Raw genomic sequence first — 14,875 nt, 5'->3', positions numbered from 1 at the left:
CACAAAACATATTGGAGCAAAATGACATGGACCTGTAGTTATCAGCTATTACAAAAGCATATTGATTACTATCTTATTTTTGACGAATCGACCGACCACATTAAAGGTCTGTTTATTCGTGGAGGAGTTTTTTCTTATAAAATAATGATACTCTTACAGAGTACCGCATAAAATCAACATTTTCAGTCTGTAACTTTAATATCTGTGAAATACTTACGTTGAATTGGAGTATACGATATATACTCTCGATTATTGGGCAAATATATTTCCTATAAATAAATCATAGAAAGCCAAAATAAAATATTGTGTCACATTATAAAATAAATTTATTAATATATAAAGCTGTTTAAAACTCGGTTAAGAAGTCTACGTTGACTTATTGCAAAATTCTTCTTTAATTCATTTAATTAGCTTGCATGACTTTTATATAGTATTTTTTATATTTAAAAATTTATAAATATCAGTTTGCGCTTTTACTCGGTATTAAATAAATAATAAAACATATGCTGAATATTAATTAGATGATTATTATATTCTAAAGTAATTATTAGGTCTCTAAATAATTTGTATTAAAAATATACATTTACAAATAATATTGTAGGTAATATTTGCAGAATGAATATTTTTTAGTAAAATATCTTTTTTAGGTAAAATTGCTAATTACTTTCTTAATTTATTATTCTTTTTTTTTTACCAAAAAGGAATGAGTTAAGGAATAATTATATTGTAGCTTTGGTTCTCAACAAAATGTTTCATAAGTTTTTATGCAATATCTCTAAAGAATTTTAATAATATATTAAGGGTAAAGGTCGCAGGTATTGATTATAATTTTCGTTAATTAATATTATTTTATAAATATAATTTTCGATATAAAATGTATAGGCATGTTTTTCGTTGCATTTTATTTAAGTCCAGCCTTATGCATATACCTTTAAATCCAAAAGAGATTATTGAAAAATATTTAACAAATATTATAGTTAAAAACAAATAAAATGCAACAAAATATATTTACTATTTGATATCCTTTGTGCTTTTTGATCTTAATGAAATATCACGTATGTTTTCACAATTTTTATCATAGTTCTTGAAATACCCATCATACTTGCTAACATCTCTGGAGAACCCTGAACTTGATACCATTGCTGGCAGAGCTCTTAAGAACCCGTATAATCCGGACGGAATAGGCGGCGTTGATGGCACTGATAATCCACATCGATTATATAAAAATGGCATAATTCCAGTAATATTTGTATGATGAGTTAAGACAGCCTCTAAATCTGATTCTTGGGCGTGCATTAAAAATAAACTGTACACGCTGGTTGGTATCATTCCAAAATGGTCAAATGAATCTACGTAGGCTTCGGTATCCCTTTTGTAATTTTCCAAAAAATCACCTAATAATTTAGCTACCATTGCTGATCGCGCTTTACTAATGTTTTGCGTATTTCGAAACAAAACTGGAGGTTTCACACCACCACCATATTTGTTAAGAAACTTTAATATGATTTTTTCATGACTATCTTTTGGGTCTTGAGTTAGTCGTCGTAATACGGACTCTAAATATAAGCTAAACGTTTGACGTGCTTGAAAATGAGTTAATGTGGAACCACTTCCAATTTTCTTAAGTAATTGCTTGCGAAGTCTTCTTCCTTCTTCTTCACATTTCTCTACAGTTTGCTTCTTTAAAAAAGAAATTTCCGAATCCGTTTCCAAAGCCCGTTCGTATTGTTCAATACGGCTTTCTTGTGAATTATCGTCTTTAATGCATCGCGAACCGTGACAGAATAAATTTGAATATAGCATTTGGTTGTAATTATGTTGCGTTACTAATGCTTGAAACGTTTGACCTTGAACATTGGGAGTGGATAGCGGAATGCCATTTGCAGAATCTAAGAACTGTCCGTATCGTTGCATTGTGTCTTCTGTTGGAAATATGCGAACAAAACCTCCACGTCTCATATACTGCAATCGTGCACTACGTAGTATGCGTTGTTCTTCTTGTGTTAAATTAATTAGACCAAAAGGTTTTTTTTTTGTTTTTGTTGATCGAAGTGTAGCGCTTGAATCAGTTGTGTCTACTTGCCTTTGACAACTTGAGCTACGTTGTCGTGCCGATTTGTTGGTATAAAAAGATCTCATTTCTGGACTAAATGCTGGAATGCCAACACAGGTCAGTAAATCAGTAACAAGACAGGCTTTCACTTTAGTATCCAAAGGACTATCAACACCCATTGATGGCGAAAGGTTAACTTCCAATAACCAAGGTTTAAGAGTATTATCGATTAATATATCGAAACCATAGAGTTCAAAACAGTTGTTTGCATTAGGTACGAACATTCTACACGCGGAAATAATTGTTTGAGCACAGGCAAGAACAGCTTTAATTATCAAATCTTCAATGTTTAACATCAGTAGATGAGTATCACATCCTTGAAGTTTAAGATGTCTTAAGAGTGCAGACAGGGTCCATTTATGACCAACATCCTCCTCTTGAGCATCCGATGATCTTATGTAATCAGAATGATATTTGTTGATGCTATAGTTACAAAGGTGCATGCACGGATTCCACAAGTTATCAGTGTTTCTATCATACCTAACAGTTGCCAATCTGACTATACCCTCTTCATAAAGATATATAATTAGAGGATCAAACGATGTAACCAATACATAAACTCTTAAGTCACACTTATGACCATCAATACAAAGTGGGTCCACGATATATTTGGATACTAATACTTGTTCGTCCTGTGGTATTTGATCTGGCTACAAGCAAAATATTTAAATTATAGTTTTTTTTTTCAATAAATATACAACACTATTTTACCGAATTTACAATAAATATTCCACGTCCTCTACTTGAAGCTGCTGGTTTCACAATCCAAGGTCCTCTTTGTTTATTGTGAGCAAATAATAAATCACGCGATTCAAGCGGAAGAATAAAAGATTGGGGCACAATGTCAAAATGTTTCATTCCACGTAAGTGTTGCATTCGTTCAATGTTTTTGTAAAGTCGGTCTTTTCGTGTTAGTTCATATGATCTAAATTGCAACAATATTAATTAATTTCTTATTTTTATTATAAAAAAATATGGTGAATAGATTACAACTAAATTAAGGAATGACTGATTCCTTCTTTTTCGTTATAGTTAGTATATAGTATAATTAACCCTAGTTTTCAAGCTTTCTATGCCAACGCACTGTAGGATCCCTGTTGGCAAAACGTTTTGAAGTTACACATTTTGATAAAAGCAATTGGCTAAATGAATTATAGAGTTGAATAGAGAATCAGAAGGCCTGAAACCAATATATTTTCATTTGGCTATAAGTTTATGCGTCCCATTGTGTAACGTTTAAGGCACTAATTTATGAAATATCGAACATCCCCGGTATATAATATAGGATATACCCCCAACTATGTGAATAGCTCCTATTTCAATCATTATACAATATACATGAATAACTTTTTGCCTATATGGATTTTATGATCAATTTTATAGCATGATATTGATGTCCATATGTATTCCAGAATTAGCAGCTATACTGCAGGCCAAGCCCAGCCGCTTAGAAAAGAAAGACTATCTAAAAAAAGTTATTCAATAATTGAATTTCCATAGCAAAGCAGCAGAATGCGTGCTTTTAGTATTGCGTGTACGTGTATGTAAATACATTATTTGCTATATATTTTAAAAAGTAAGCGGATAATAATCAAAATAGAAGATGTTCGCAGGGTTTTGAGCCAACTAGGAGATCTTGTCGGGATTTGCCAACTATTACAATTACTATTACTTGTTAAAAAATATATTTATAATTCTTATAACCAATTAAGTAAAATGGAGTTGTGACTGCAACATATTTGCTTACCTTGGAAAATGGTTAACTCGTTGATACAGCGCTAAGTTGCGTAAGGTGTCAAGTTTCATGTGAACTCCAGTCCACAACAAATTAAAATCTGATTCGCTCTGAACTTCGGTTAAGCCATGAACATTGAAAATCTTTCTCAATAATTTTGTTTCTGTTTGAATAAATTTATACGTAATTTGGAATTGATGTGCAGGCATATTTACTCCACAGTCATTATCTTCCTCACTAGATGGATCTTGATCTTCTTCGCTAGTGGTACTGTCAGTATTGGATTGAGAAGCCATTGTGGAATCATAGCCACTTTCCTTATTTAAATTAGATTCAATTTCGACAACTGAAATGTGTTGTTTTTGTTTTGTTCTAGGCTTCTTTTCAATATACTTCGTTGTTTCATCTCCGTCACTTGAAACAGAAGTATCACATGAAGAATATGAATTAAGCGTTGCTTTAAGTTGATTTCGCCGATCGCTGCAAATTGGCAATTTTTCAACTGACACATAAGTGCTCGAAGAAGACGTAACCTCTCGATTTTGAAGATCAATTCGTATCGACTTTGCTTCTCGTAAAGTCTTTCTAGTTTTTGGATTAAGTATATTAGTGCGAAAAACTAATACCGCATCACGAGAGCCCATTTTTCCACTGGTAACCCAGTCATCCTGATTCATGTAATTAAAACTCTTTTCACTATAATAAAACAACAAAAATAGTATTCATTTTTAGTATTCTTTTAACATATCCATATAATTTAATAGTTTATGGCATAAGAAATAATATATGTGTATGTCTTTAAATGTATAAATAAAATCTCAAATACAAAAAAAAATACTATATACAGTTTAATACATAAAGTTCCTGGATTAAGCAGACATGACAAGATTAAAAACGCGTAATTAAAACTCTTTTCACTATAATAAAACAACAAAAATAGTATTCATTTTTAGTATTCTTTTTACATATCCATATAATTTAATAGTTTATGGCATAAGAAATAATATATGTGTATGTCTTTAAATGAATAAATGAAATCTCAAATACAAAAAAAAAAATACTATATACAGCTTAATACATAAAGTTCCTGGATTAAGCAGACATGAAAAGTTTAAAAACGCGTGTGGATCTGGAATTTATATTTCAGATTTTATACTTTAAACCTATTGAAGCCATGCAAATTCAGGGTATAATATTTTTGTGAAAATTATGCAACAAGCAGAAGGAAGCGTGGCAGACCTCCTTAGGACGGCTTAGTCGATGATGCCTTTTTCGTCTTTTCGATAAATCTTCCCATTTTCTTCGCATCGATATTTTAACCGTATCTTGAATACCGTAAATGTTGGAGACTTTAGATTAGGCCCCTGTAATGAACACCAGGATTTTATTATCAAAAACCTTAAATATACAAAATCTCTGTATTAATTTAAGAAACCTACACATTAAGTCTAAAGTATTCAACATTTACGGTATTCAAGATACGCTTAAAAGATTAGTCCAAAATGATCGATTTTTTTCGACCACGTCTCGATCTGTATGATCTCTTTTTAAATGGATTCAGGGTATACAAATTGTTACCAACCTAATATATTTCTGAATTGGAAAAATTATATCTCAGAAACAACTTACCCAGAACTATTATGCGCGTCACACAAGGAGGCAGGCATTTCTGGAAGAACAAAAGAAAATCAATTAACATAATTGTTGATAGTGTTCGGTAAGCTGAAAAAGTTGACATGCATGATGAAGGTAGATCATATTTTCCTATTATTAATAACAAGTGATAATTCGATTTCGAGTTTCAAGCTCCAAAAAACATACAAAAAGCTATACTTGTAATAACCAGATTTGCGCAGGATTTTTTCGGTTGTGACGAAAAAGAGTTGTCGTTCATGTAAAATAATAACTCGGAAGTCCAGCAAGCTGCTCACAGCTAGGCACTATCACTGATTTACCGATGTGAGAACTGTAATGGCTTCTTTTATGATAGAAGAGATATAAAAAATGACTGTAATAATGCGTAGCTTGGAAATATTGTTAATTTTATAATTTGCAATATATGGCATAATACGATTGATTGCTTGAAAATAATGTATGCGAAATTTACTAGCCATACATTAACGTTATAAATAATTAAGATCAACTTATAGACGTAATTGATCAATTCAATCGAAATAACTAAAATGAAAAAAAAAAACAAATTATTATTAAATTATATATCTGGATGGGAAAATCGTATTTAAAATATCAGAAATATCACGATCATTGTTATTTTTATACCATCCAAGGAAAAATGAGAACGGTAAATCATAAGATTTACGCTTCGAACAAATTGCCGTTTGCAACCTACAGGTATATCAACCGAGTCATATAAAAGAGACCAATCAGTTTCATTTATAAGCTTATAAAGCAGATCAAAATTTCATTTATTGTTTTGAGGGAATTAAATATTAAAAGAAATCAGTACCTCTATACTAGTAGGATGCCATAAATCCATAGTAATTGGACGATATAGCAATAGTAATATCAGAGTGGTCTTTAATAAAAAAAGTAAAAGATTCAGATTATTTGAGATTGAATTCAACTGAAACTTATGATGAATTGTTGAAATAAGTCAATTTTAATTACGAACTAAGGACTTTCGTATATTACAATCATCCAACACGACAAATAAGCAATAATCATTTAGCGTGTTAATTGCTTAAACAGCAATTGGAGACGATTTTAATTCAAACAAAAGGCATATCGCTGAAGTGTTTACAATAACAATAGAACATGGGAATATAGATGTGTTTCTGGTAAGCGGAATTAACACCCTCTAGGACAGGACAACGATGATAAAGTAACCGACGGTAAAAAAGGCGATACTGGCACGGGAGGTGGAACCTGTAGCGATTGAATCTCCATTTAATTGTTAGAAATAAATTATTTATAATTAAAAATAATTAATATTTTTTGAAATTTTAATAATTAAGCCTCCACAGAATTCTACATTTTGGAAAAATTAATTTGTTAGTTGAAAACAATAACAATAACAACTTTATTAGTAGACATGCTTATGTGGCACTCACGCCCTAACATAACACAGTTTGTACCAGACATTATAAGTCATATTGAATTTATTACGGCCCTAGTGAGTGTGTAGACATATAATTTTTTTCTTAAACTAATTTTTGGGTTTTATATATACCACGCCCCAAATGGGCGTAGATATATCTTTTAGATGCGGATTATTTCTATATTTCAAATTTGATACGTATTCTAGGAGTATCTATGCCCGAAAGGGGCGTGTCAAGCCGCAAATCTACATATTCTACAATTTTAAAGCTAAACAGTTTTAAAGTCATAAATTAAGTTGCTGTTGACCCGAATAAATTATTCTTTATATTTATTAATTTTAATATACAATAAAATCGAAATTGTATAAAATATACATAAGACTACAAAATTTCAAGAGTCAGACTCTCATATATATAGACAGACAGTCTGTCTGTCTGCTCAGTTCGTTGTCCTGAACAAAAATATATATATATACATTATGGGGTGTAATAAAACCATTATACCATGATCTCATTTTCAATGGTTTCAAGGTATAAAAAAGACATCACTATGAAACACGTCACGCTACTGGCCAATTGTCAATATCTGAGCTTGAGACACTAATGCTATCAATCAATCTTATAAATATTAAGGTTGTAAGCCCTGCCATTCTCGATTTTCCAGATTGAAATCAATCAAATTCTTTACCACTCTTTAAAAATAAAACACTTTCTATCTATATTATATTTTTATCCTGATTTCAGTTAAGTTTCGTTAGTTTGTAACAAAATCACTATCTTTTCTGAGGTATTATAACAGAATCCTATCATCGGAACTGCACTGCTACGGTCACATAAACATTCGGAATAGGACTACAATTCATGAGCACAACAACTGAATTCTGGAGGCACCGTAAATTGCAGCACTCGTCTCAATCATCTTAAGCTATTACAAATGGTAAACGACGAGATTATCATAAACAAGTAAGAAAAATCTAGTTGGGGTGTCCGATAAGGGGATACTCTGATCCCAGTCCTATCTGGGTCTGTTAATATTTTCCGTAGTTTGTATAGAAGAGTATTCAAAATAAAAACAAATAACTCACAATTTCTACGTAACTGGCATCAACTCTACCAACATCGCCACTTCACAATTAGTAAGTAAAACAATAAAAAATATCCCATCGCCGCCAGGCTCGAATCCAGGGATCAACCGCTTACGATCGCCACCTCCACCAACGCAGCTAAAGAGTTGCAAATTTGAAGTTAAGTAGCAGCTAATAATTCAGCACAATTCAATCGCAATTTCGATTCTTCGAATAGAAAAGAATACATACATTTGAATGTATGTATGTAAACGTTGATATATATATTAACTGCATGTCAATCAAGTTTTTATTCGATAACAATTAAATGCGAATAGTTATCGAATATTTGAAACAAACTTGATAAACGCGTGATATACACAGACCTACAAAAAAATTGCATGTGTCTAGCTCTTATAGAAGCTATGAAGGAAAAGAGAAAATATCCATCCTGTTTTTCAAAGCCTGTGAATGATGCTGGACACAAAAAAAATCCGAGGCGTCCTTGGTCTTTGGACATCGACAAAAATCCAACAGTGTAGCCTACAGTCTACGGCTTTTTGTACCCTAATCCCATTGAAAATGGGAATCAAGGTATCTTCAATAAGAATCCTTATTGAGAGCCTGAGTAAAAACAGGGACGACTATTATCTTAGTGAGGGAAGAGTTGACGCGTCTTATTAATTATGTGAGTGGTTTCAACAAAAAATATGTGTCATCTAAGTTCATCACGCTGCCTTCCGAAATATATACCGTTAGCACGAACTTCTATATCGGCAAACATAGATCACTGGGCTAGTTGTGTTATACGAACACAGCTTTAAATTTAAAATGGGCAAAGTGTCGAAACTACATAAGATAAGAACAACTTTAATCAAAGCCTTTTAACTTTACTATACAAGTGTAATGAAATACAAAAACCCCGTGCTATCAACATATTCAATTGCTTAAACTAAAGAATTTTATTTTTCCAACAAATTTCATCGTAGCTTATTTAAAATATATTTATACACACATGTATACACATGCATATACATATATATATATATATATTATGTACATGATTATAGTATACATTTACTAACATTAGGCTTACAAATACTTAAAAATTAAAATTGATAGCATAATATGCATCCAGTGCTCCATTAAATCCAGTTAGTCTTCCTTCTAGTGCTCATCAAAGTTCGATCAGATTGAACAATGTTGCCATTATTGGCTTATTTCACTTTTCAATTTATATTTACTATAAAGTCTTGATTTCCTGTTGTCAAATTGATCGCGATCGTTTCGATGTACTGCGAGTCTTTCCCGTTGTGTAAAATTTCAATTTGTGCCGGCTTTTCAAGTTTTATTAAATTTGTTCGACTCATTTACAGATATATAATTTTCACTAGTTTTCATAATGTGCTTATTGTTATATATTATGCTTAAATTACGCGTTTGCTCACAATGTCAAGACATGAATGAAGTAATATTTAAATTATTGATCCTTCCTTAAGATGACATCTCAATATGAATTTCGTTTATTTGTGGCAAAGGCGATTAATGATTATTTCCGTTATTAACAAAGCTAGTTGACGTGGTTGTATTTCGTTGCTTCTTTTTTTCCATAATAGAATAATCTTGAAAAATTTGTTCAAGCTGTTCATGATTTATAGTGGTTTTCCCTTGAGAAATTAAAGAAGTAGCTAATTTGGAAGCAAGTTCAGTTTTATCAAAGCGATCCTGAGCATTTAGCCTACCATGAGACTCTTTTTCAATTATATTTCTATTAGGCTCAGTTTTGCTGTTTCCCAATTCTGTCCGTATAGTTGTTGAAAAATGTAGTAATTGTTCAGTATCATTGATTGCCTTTTTTAGGGCACGTTCTTGCGTTGGATCTAAAATGTTGGAAATTATTAGTCCTGTAAATTTATCTTTTGCTGCTTCTAAGATAGAACAGTTTTTACTTGTAAGAAGCAAAATATTTGCTTTATCTGGATTTAATTTGGAAATTTTTAAGGCCTTAGCTAATAAATCGGTGATGGTAGGTCCCAAACTTCCCAAATAATCCTCTAGTGCAGTTAGAAGACGTAGTACATGGATAATATTTATATTATTTGTATATTTATTCAATTTTATTTTAATATCATCGTCATTTCTGATGGGTTTGTCTAATTTCAATAGATTTTCAGAAATGTGAACATGATATTTTGAGTTTGATAAATAATCATTAGTCATTGGCAAGCATAACCTTTCACGGCACTTTATTTTAATGCTTTCAACATCTTGATTATAGAGTTCTTCCAAACGAGCGTTAAAAAATTGTATCCATTCGTTTTGATAATTATATGATCTATGGTTTATGCCAGCAGCTATAAGTTCATCTTTACGCCGCTTCCAAAAACTTTGCCACTCTTCTCTATACATGGGGTGTTCTTCGGGATCTGGTATATATATTTCATAGTTTTGGTTTAAGTCGCGCACACTATGGTCAACTAAATGTCTATAAGCTTGCCAAATATCATCATCTCGTAATGGGGACAGCGACTTGCGTTCGACATTCCATTGGGGTATTATTAAATTATTTGAACGTATTCGTTTTCGATCAGGTGAGTTTGACTTTGATCGACTACGTTTAGAAATTCCAGACGGTCGTCTACAAAATCGCGAAACTTGATTTTGCCTAGTTTCTCTTAAAAACATATCAACCATTAATTTGTGAGTTTCATCATCGACAGTCTCTGTTCTACAGTCATCATTGAAAGATGGATGGCTAGCATAATTATATATAGCATTTTGATTCATAGTTATATAATTTGATCGGTTAAAATTATTAGGTAACACCTCGTTATTACTTTCATTAGGCTTAGTAATTTGAAATTTACAATTTGTGGAATTTTCAATCAATAATTCCACATCTTTTAAGTCTATTATATGCGTGAACACAGGACCGAGCAATTCCGATGCATGTTTCCGATTAAAAACTGTTGATACAATATTTTGTTTATTTTTCGAAAACGGGTATTCGTAACAATAATAAACAGTCCCGCGACCATGATATTTCTCAATAGATTTTGCCAATTTGTCTAATATTTGTGGTAGTATTTTAAAAACTTGATGTTCAGGAATATGTGAAATGTATTGCCTATACTGCCGTACGGCTGTCGGGAAATGTTTTTCACAATATGTTAAACGGTGACTATAACTTAGTATATGGTTATGCATTATTATCTCATCAGTGGTAATATTACATAAGGTACAAAAAAATTTAGCAGCTTCATCATTAAAGTTTCTCATAATTTTGATTACGTACTCAATTCCGAGAAATCCCAAGATTTCAGTTACAGTTGACGTTGATTCAAAAATTGAATCACAATTAGATATATGTTGCGATGTAGCCGAGTTTTGGGATTGTACATTTTCCGGCTCAAAGTGCTTAGTAATTATGTCCAACTCGTATTTTTTTTGTTCTTTTTTGTGGTTAGAAATTTCGATTGGCATTATACGTGTAGAAATCTCTTCAATAGTCTCCGAATTTTTTTCTGAAGAATGGCTTAAATATATTAATTTTGATATTGGAACGCAAGAAATTGTAGTATTTTTTGATGATGTTGGAAGCGCATTTTTTACAATATCAGGACGTAGAGACTTAAGACCAAATATAGAAACTATTTCTTTATTACTCACTTTTTCCAAAATTGTTTGAGCATTTTTGGCAGTTTCATCAATGTGATCAATTTCTTTTTGTAAAAGGCACGTCTGTTTATTATTATATTTAGAATATTTTGAATTAACACTTTCACAATTTACATAACTGTCTTGAATTTCTTGAACTAACTTTTTATGAAATTGATTTGGAATAATAGCTTTTACAGTACTGCTATCAACGTCTACTGATCTTCTATTTTGATCAATATCAGACATTTTTGATTTTCCAATCCCTTCATTGTTATCTGAGAATTTAAAATTGGTAAGATTTGCATATGCTTCTTTTATGGATTCAATACCAGTAGATACACATCCATAATTTTTTTCACTTTTACTTTTTTGTACTGGTCTATTCAGTTTAGTAGAGCCTGATTGATTCTTTGATATATACATTTCATTGACTTTTGCTTTACCTCTTGAACATCCAACAGTGTTAGATACTCTCAATACTTTTACGGTTTTATAATTATTTGTTAAACTCTTAAACTCAGGGATGTTATTATTAGGAAGGTATAATTGCTTCACCGATTCCATTTTCGAAACATGTCTCTTCCCACCAAGATGACTTATTAAGTTCTTGTCTCCATATTGAACAACTTTGCAAACATTGCATAAATACATTTTCTTCAATTCGTCTGCACAAACAACAAGTTTTTCTAGCTTGTTTACGTTTTCAGTCCAAAATTCAAGTTTCATCACCTCTTTTAGAGATAATGTTGTTAACAGTTTTGAAAACTCTGTTTTATCAAACGTTTTTTTATTTTTTGTAGCCATTATTTATGGTAGGCGGATAACGCAACATGAGGAATTAGTGTAATATCTGCTTATGGTCGACGTTTTAATAACTATATATAAATGTAGTTGTTGTGATAAGTATTTATGGCTATAAAATTAAAGGAAAAAAACATGTATTATAAAATAAGACATGTAATACACATACATAAAAATTTGTATATAGATCTTTTTAATTTATGGAATATTTTTGGTACTTATCTAAAAGTAACGACATATAGAAGTGAGTATGCAACCGCGAATCCAGTAAAACTATTTTCCGTTAAGTTAGGTTATAATGGGTAACTGCACAGAGTATTTAAGTTAAACTGTTTTACTGAGCTACGTGTTGCCTGTTCATTAACTTCGATTTTTGTGAAAATCTACAAAAGAATAGATGACGCTTCTAGAATCAAATTCAATATATGATAGCGCATCTCTGTCGTAATAATATAATTTTTGAACGCATCAGTCAGCTAAGTTATATGCCTAACAGCTTGACTTGCATTAGATACAATGTTTTCATTGGACTTCAAGCTCTCTCTCAACATTTGTGCGATTTAGCAATATATCATTGCAGTGTGATTTTGATTTTCATCGTAGTTCTTTAGTCGAGAATGATCGACAAAAAAAACCTTTTATATTATTATACAGAGTAAAAAAATTGTGCTGTTTCCAATAAAATTCAATAGCTTTTTAAGAGCAGGTTGTAAACTTGCAATGAATACACAAAATATTTTACAGACTTTAGATCATTATCACGCTCTAAACATTGGATAAAGAACATCCATCTCGAAGAAAAGTTATTCAACAACCAAGTTCCGATAGTATGGCCCATGCTGCAAACTAAGCTCACACAGTTATATAGTTACAAGAAAAAGACAACACAGCTGTACGTTACAGATAACGGACACTAAAAAATGAAATTGAATTTGTAAAATTTAGGTCTTTAGCACTTATAGGTGCTGAGATCACGCAGTCATACAGACGGACAGGGCTAAATCGACTCTGCTTCTTGTCCTGGTCAAAAACATATATGTTTTTTATAAGGAGGGAGTTGGAGATATAATTTATTAACTGCATTTCGATTTGGGGTTTATTCTAACAATAAAACGGTTAGTTATCGAATATTTGATCAAACTTAATGTGCGCCTGCTATACAAGGACCTACAAGAAAATTTCATGTCTCTAGCTCTTATAGAAGCTAAGATCGACGCGTTCACACATACGGACAGATGGGTGGACAGACGGACAGGGCTCAATTTATTCGGATTTTCGTCCTGAGGAGGAAGAATATATATACTTTATGGGGTCTGCCACGCCTCCTTCTGCCTGTTACATACATTTGCATCAAGTCATTATACGCTGATTTCCAATTTTCAATGGGAACAGAGTCTATTCATTAACATTAGTCTATTCCGGACAGCAAATAGTATCAATAAAAAACTAAATGTAATTCTGATTAGCTTTTTAAAGTAGATCACATTCTATTTAAAAATAAGACTACTTTTTGTTTTCATCTTTCGTGAAATTGAACATTAAAATAACATAATAGTATTACTATATTTAATGATAGTACAAGTTTTTTTATGTTATGCTTAAAATAAAGAATTAAGGAACAAACCCGATCATAAATTTCAATGGGAAAAAATCAATAAGTCATTACAAATTACTCAGATACTCTATAAAGTATGATGCAATTACCTCAAATATAATATACAATTATTCACAGATATATAAGCCTAAATTGAATAAATTATTTTCAAATTTTGCAAAATCCTAAATTTTATTCAGACCCCGTATTTGCATATATCTATCAATAAGTCAAAAGAAATAAATAAATTGAGTTTGTAATTATACAGACAAAATGTTATTAAATGTAGATATACTGCAAAGGTTCTTAACGTGATAGTGCTGAATCCGATTTCTCCACACCTTTTCTTTGACCATCGTTTGGCAAGTCCCTTTGGACAAGCGATATCTCGCTGAGAAATATATATTTATTAAGAATATAGGTCGGCTACTTTTGTTTTCAATTTTAAAAGAAAAATTCATATGACATTGTATAGATATACACATATTCAAAGACATATGTAAGTACACTGTTTATAATTGTATACAAAACCGTTAAATAGTGTTGCTACGCATCGCAAGCATTTCGGCTGGTAGGAAACACAAAGGCATGATGTCATACAAAACTAATTGATTTTATATGATTATACATGATTCTAAACATCTATGTTTACTTATGTTTATAGGTACATATATAAAAAGCTGCATAATTTAAAATGATTGTCACAGTTATAGATATTAGAGTAACTCACCGGTGTTCAATTTTAAGTTTTCCAAATGGATTTTCAACTGGAATTTTAACTGGCTGCAAAGTCCCAGCAATTTTCGGCGATTGATTTTGTATCTTTCTCAGATAGAGCGCTTCAAAATT

The 14,875-nt window shown here is 31.4% G+C and overlaps 2 protein-coding genes across 4 annotated transcripts; both read right to left on the bottom strand.

The window, feature by feature from the left end:
* Positions 1–253: 253 nt before the first annotated feature.
* On the bottom strand, positions 254–14,829 carry LOC111600852 (tubulin polyglutamylase TTLL5). Of its 3 annotated transcripts, none has more exons than XM_023317160.2 (6): positions 14,757–14,829; positions 5,478–5,517; positions 3,861–4,544; positions 2,825–3,038; positions 1,013–2,763; positions 254–269 (listed from the first exon to the last, which is right to left on the bottom strand). In XM_023317160.2, coding segments are annotated over exons 2-6 (2,688 nt in total). In that variant the 5' UTR covers positions 5,516–5,517; positions 14,757–14,829; the 3' UTR covers positions 254–268. The 3 variants fall into 3 exon arrangements, with proteins under 3 accessions (XP_023172928.2, XP_023172930.2, XP_023172929.2); XM_023317162.2 differs by lacking the exon at positions 14,757–14,829 and adding an exon at positions 5,088–5,212; XM_023317161.2 differs by lacking the exon at positions 254–269 and adding an exon at positions 863–929.
* LOC111600851 (uncharacterized protein CG7065) lies at positions 9,336–14,834 on the bottom strand. The gene is made up of 2 exons (XM_023317159.2): positions 14,757–14,834; positions 9,336–12,544 (listed from the first exon to the last, which is right to left on the bottom strand). The coding sequence occupies exon 2, from the start codon at positions 12,433–12,435 to the stop codon at positions 9,514–9,516; it is 2,922 nt and encodes a 973-aa protein (XP_023172927.2). The 5' UTR covers positions 12,436–12,544; positions 14,757–14,834; the 3' UTR covers positions 9,336–9,513.
* Positions 14,835–14,875: the final 41 nt, after the last annotated feature.

This window comes from Drosophila hydei, unplaced genomic scaffold (assembly GCF_003285905.1).
Source record: "Drosophila hydei strain 15085-1641.00,03,60 unplaced genomic scaffold, DhydRS2 tig00008139-arrow-pilon, whole genome shotgun sequence".
NCBI classification, from domain to species: domain Eukaryota; kingdom Metazoa; phylum Arthropoda; class Insecta; order Diptera; family Drosophilidae; genus Drosophila; species Drosophila hydei.
The sequence above is the reverse complement of the archived record's forward strand: the minus strand, read 5'-3'. Positions and strand labels throughout refer to the sequence as shown.